This window comes from Anolis carolinensis, chromosome 6 (assembly GCF_035594765.1).
Source record: "Anolis carolinensis isolate JA03-04 chromosome 6, rAnoCar3.1.pri, whole genome shotgun sequence".
NCBI lineage: Eukaryota > Metazoa > Chordata > Lepidosauria > Squamata > Dactyloidae > Anolis > Anolis carolinensis.
In genome coordinates, this window is record NC_085846.1 from 38,456,602 (window position 1) to 38,461,637 (window position 5,036).

Below are 5,036 nucleotides of genomic sequence, written 5' to 3' on the forward strand. Positions count from 1 at the left end.
ATGCTTCTGGAACATGGCCATACAGCCTGGAAAATGCACAACAACTCAAAGCAGATACAGTAGAGTCTCACTTATCCAAGCTAAAAGGGCCGGCAGAAGCTTGGATAAGCGAATATCTTGGATAATAAGGAGGGATTAAGGAAAAGCCTATTAAACTTCAAATTAGATTATGATTTTACAAATTAAGCACCAAAACATCATGTTATACAACACATTTGACAGAAAAAGCAGTTGAATACGCAGTAATGTTATGTTGTAATTACTGTATTTACGAATTTAGCACCAAAATATCACGATATATTGAAAACATTGACTACAAAAATGGCTTGGATAATCCAGAAACTTGGATAAGCGAGGCTTGGATAAGTGAGACTCTACTGTACTTTGATTTTTATATGGCAATGAAGACAGGGTCTTGGGTTGGGAATGGTTTGCCGGAAGGGGGGAACCTTGTTGCCCAGGCCGCCAAGGTAATCTGCCTGCTAATAATTATAATTATGGCTGGAGGTGAATAATAATCATCTGAGGTAAATTGCTTCTCTTTAAAAGTAGCCACAGGGAAACGGGGGGGGGGGCGCGAGAGAGAGAGCACTTTGGCCTGTGATTGGCTCCTGGCTGTTTTTCCTGGGGTGCCTTCCGACCAATCCCGGGCGGGGAGGGAGGGGGAGGAGGCCTGCTCCCTGGGTTTGAATCTGATTGGGCGAGAGGGGATTTTGGGAAGGGGCCTGGGCCGCCCGAGAGTGCCTTTGATGGGCCTGGGAGGAGGCGGAGGTGGGGAAGAGGGGAAGGGGCCGGCCTGGCATTGATTAAGTTGGGAGGAGAAAGAGAAGGAGGCCGGGCCAGGCTGGGGCTCAGCCTTGGGGGCCCTCCTTTGAAACGGACTAATTGGGGAGGGAGGACACAAAGGGAAGCGGACGGCGCCGGGAGAGCCGCGCTGCGAGGAAGAGTTCCCGCTGGGTGAGTGGAGCCCCCCCCCCCCCCTCCCGGAGAAAGAAAGAAAGAAGAAAGAAAAAAGTCCTTGGAAAGTTTTCCCCGAAGGGAGTGACAGATCCCAGCTCGTCCTGGGGAGGAGAGGAGGCCATCGCCAGAGCCATGCGCCTCCACCACGACGCCTCCTTGGCCCGCAGCCCTCTCGTCTTCTTCTTCCTCCTCCTGCTGCTTTGCTCCTGCTGGGCCCAGTTCCATGGGGAGAAGGGCATCTCCATCCCTGACCACGGCTTCTGCCAGCCCATCTCCATCCCCTTGTGCACCGACATCGCCTACAACCAGACCATCATGCCCAACTTGCTGGGCCACACCAGCCAAGAGGACGCCGGCTTGGAGGTCCACCAGTTCTACCCGCTGGTGAAGGTCCAGTGCTCTCCCGAGCTCAAGTTCTTCCTGTGCTCCATGTACGCCCCGGTGTGCACCGTCTTGGAGCAGGCCATCCCGCCCTGCCGCTCCATCTGCGAACGGGCCCGGCAGGGTTGCGAAGCCCTCATGAACAAGTTTGGCTTCCAGTGGCCCGAACGGCTGCGTTGCGAGAACTTCCCCCGCCACGGCACCGAGCAGATCTGCGTGGGGCAGAACCACTCCGAGGAAGGGGCCTCGCCGGCCTTGGTCACCAGCGCCACCCCCATCGCCGGGCACGGGACCGTTGGCCCACCACGTTACGCCACCCTGGACCACCCGTTCCACTGCCCGCGGGTCCTCAAAGTGCCCACGTACCTCAACTACAAGTTCCTGGGAGAGAAAGACTGTGCGGCACCTTGTGAGCCAGCCAAGAGCGATGGGCACATGTTCTTCAACCAGGAGGAGATCCGCTTTGCCCGCATCTGGATCCTCATCTGGTCTGTGCTGTGCTGCGCCTCCACGTTCTTCACCGTCACCACCTACTTGGTGGACATGCAGCGCTTCCGCTACCCAGAACGGCCCATCATTTTTCTCTCCGGCTGCTACACTATGGTCTCCGTGGCCTACATTGCTGGATTTGTCCTGGAGGAGCGGGTGGTGTGCAACGAACGCTTCCAAGACGACGGCTACCGCACCGTGGTGCAAGGCACCAAAAAGGAAGGCTGCACCATCCTCTTCATGATGCTGTACTTCTTCAGTATGGCCAGCTCCATTTGGTGGGTCATTTTGTCCCTCACGTGGTTCCTCGCTGCTGGCATGAAGTGGGGCCATGAAGCCATTGAGGCCAACTCGCAGTACTTCCACTTAGCAGCCTGGGCCGTGCCGGCGGTCAAGACGATCACCATCCTGGCCATGGGGCAGATTGATGGCGACCTTCTCAGCGGTGTCTGCTTTGTGGGCCTCAACAACATCGACCCGCTTCGGGGCTTTGTTTTGGCCCCACTCTTTGTCTACCTCTTCATTGGCACGTCCTTCCTCTTGGCAGGCTTCGTGTCGCTTTTCCGCATCCGCACCATCATGAAGCACGGTGGCACCAAGACGGAGAAGCTGGAGCGCCTCATGGTGCGCATTGGGGTCTTCAGCGTCCTCTACACGGTCCCGGCGACCATTGTCATTGCCTGCTACTTCTACGAGCAGGCCTTCCGCGAGCACTGGGAGCGGAGCTGGATTAGCCAGAACTGCAAGAGTTTGGCCATTCCCTGCCCACTCCAGTACACGCCACGCATGACCCCAGACTTCACCGTCTACATGATCAAGTATCTGATGACTCTCATTGTGGGCATCACTTCAGGCTTCTGGATCTGGTCAGGAAAAACCCTTCACTCCTGGAGGAAATTCTACACCAGGCTAACTAACAGCAAACATGGAGAGACTACCGTTTGAACAGAGAGAAGGGAGGGACTGGAGAGTGGAGGAGAGCCCAAATTGCCACCTCAAAAAGTTTCACACAAACAGTTGAACCAACACAATCAAGAGGTGCTTCCCTTCAGGAGCTACATGAGGGGCTGCTTGGTCTTTGGGGAGTCTCTCTGTGAATTTTGGGGAGCGAGGAGTTTCTGTCCTGCCGGGTTGGGACTTCCTCTGACAATCTGGAGAGAAACCATGGAGGTACAGAAGGAGGGAGGGGAACCGAAGTATTTAAAACCGTCTCCTTGAATTAAAACACAATCTAAACCTTTTTTTTTGTTTTAGGTTTTTATTAACTATTAAAGGGTGTCATTTTGTAATTAAAACTGTAAATAGCATTTGTAAATTTAATTATATATTTCTATTTAAAAAGAGAGAGCGAGAAAAAACACCAGCAAGGATGCAGAAATCTTCGAAGAGGGTCGGAGAAAGGAAAGTGGGTTTTTTTCCTCCCCCTCCTCCTTCTTTGGGGGCTACATTTTTTCCCTTTGACTCTGCCATACCCTCCCCTCTATATGGAGCCAAGAGGACTGCGTGCTGTTTGGGTTGGCCCTTCACAGGACTTTTTTGGCTGAAGCTTTTCATATGAGCCAGGTTTGAAATCACTCCCTCCCTCCCTCTCCAACCCCTGCAGAAACACATCTCCAACAACTTCCCTTTGGAGACTTACAGTTTTTTGGTACGATTCCAAAAGGACTTCTCCCATCTCGCTCATTTTTTCCTCTCCACTTTGGAAGGTTTGCAAGTAATGTTCTGTATTGATAAAAATACATTTGAAAGTAGAGGGTGGGGATGTGAGCCCACTCTTTGCTAACATTTGGGCCTTGGCCTTCATGTGAGGATCTCCTTGTGGTTATGTCTCCTAAAGAATGGTTACCTCCAACCAAGGTTTTCATTTGCCTTAAGCTGCAGAAGCCTTTTTCTGTCGCGTTTGTACATTTCTATTTTGTTTCCTAGATGTTTTGTACAAAAGGTGTCTTTTTAAAAACTACATTTCCTTTATTAAACAGATTTGTTCTTTGCATATCCATTTGACTTTTTCCCCCTCTCAAAACAGCAGCAGCTTTCTGAAACAATCAACTTGTGAGATGTGTTGTCGAAGGCTTTCATGGCCGAAACCACTGGGTTGTGCATTTTCCGGGCTGTATGGCCATGTTCCAGAAGCATTCTCTCCTGATGTTTTGTCCACATCTATGGCAGGCATCCTCAGAGTTTGTGAGGTATCTTGTGAGATGTCAATTCTGTAAAGCGGTTCGAAGCTACAATGCCTATTTCACAGAGCAGGACGCAATGCCCCTTTTGCTGAAGAGTTGGGTCTACTTTTTTCTTATAGAAAGAAGTCTTTTTCATATAAAGGAAGTACTTGGTATTTAGGAAGTTTACAGAAAATGTTGTTTTCAAGATCTAGAAAAATTATTTGTTTCTGAAATCTTATTTTGTACTTCTCCCTCCCCCTTGCTGAAAAAGCATGGAAGAAAATAAATTTATATTTCTTCCATAGGGCCTTTCCAGACAGGCCCTATATTCCAGGATCTGATGCCAGGTTTTCTGCTTTAAACAGGATCATATGAGTCCACACTGCCAGATAATTTGGGATAAACAAAAAACCTGGAATCAGAACCTAGGATATAGAGTCTAGAAGGGCCCTTAATTTGTATAAAATATGGGGGGGGGGGGGGGGGATGCACAAGTATCCTTTATTTTCATTTTATCGCTGAAATACTAATTTAAAATACTTGGATGTTTTCATAAATACTTTTCATTGAGAAATTACAGATTTGCAAGTTTGCGAAAATGGCAAATAATAGTAAAAGAGTAGGTTGTTTCATATAAACCAGTAGCCTAACCCTAACATTTTCTCTGCAATTTTGCTTTTTGATTTTTTTCCCCTAATGCAATTGATTAGCTGTGGACTACATATTATGCTAGGATTCTTCATAAATGCCCTTTAAAAGGAAAGAGCTGAAACCCTTGTGGATATCATCCCATATAACTTCACAGGCATGCATTTCATTGAATATTAAATATAGCAAAAAGATGGAAATATTCTATTGATTTAGTTTTTGGGTTTAAAAAACAGTGCATTAATTTAGTTGCAGATTTTGGTATGCCTCTGTTTTGATGGTGAAATTGTAAAATGTAACATCTTGAGCCTATAGAAAATTAAATCACACTAAATGCAATTTATCTCACTTTCAGTAAAGCAGCCATCAAAATGACTAAAATATAACAAAAGG

General features: G+C 48.3%; 1 protein-coding gene across 1 annotated transcript; it reads left to right on the forward strand.

Annotated features, from left to right (window-relative positions):
* Positions 1 to 817: 817 nt before the first annotated feature.
* Positions 818 to 3,823, forward strand: fzd2 (frizzled class receptor 2). Its single transcript, XM_008113214.3, has one exon. It carries the CDS (start codon positions 1,093 to 1,095, stop codon positions 2,773 to 2,775), a length of 1,683 nt encoding a protein of 560 aa, XP_008111421.1. The 5' UTR covers positions 818 to 1,092; the 3' UTR covers positions 2,776 to 3,823.
* Positions 3,824 to 5,036: the final 1,213 nt, after the last annotated feature.

Excerpts from the sequence above, each read along its gene's own strand:
- fzd2 (XM_008113214.3), top strand. The coding sequence starts at position 1,093 with ATGCGCCTCCACCACGACGCCTCCTTGGCCCGCAGCCCTCTCGTCTTC.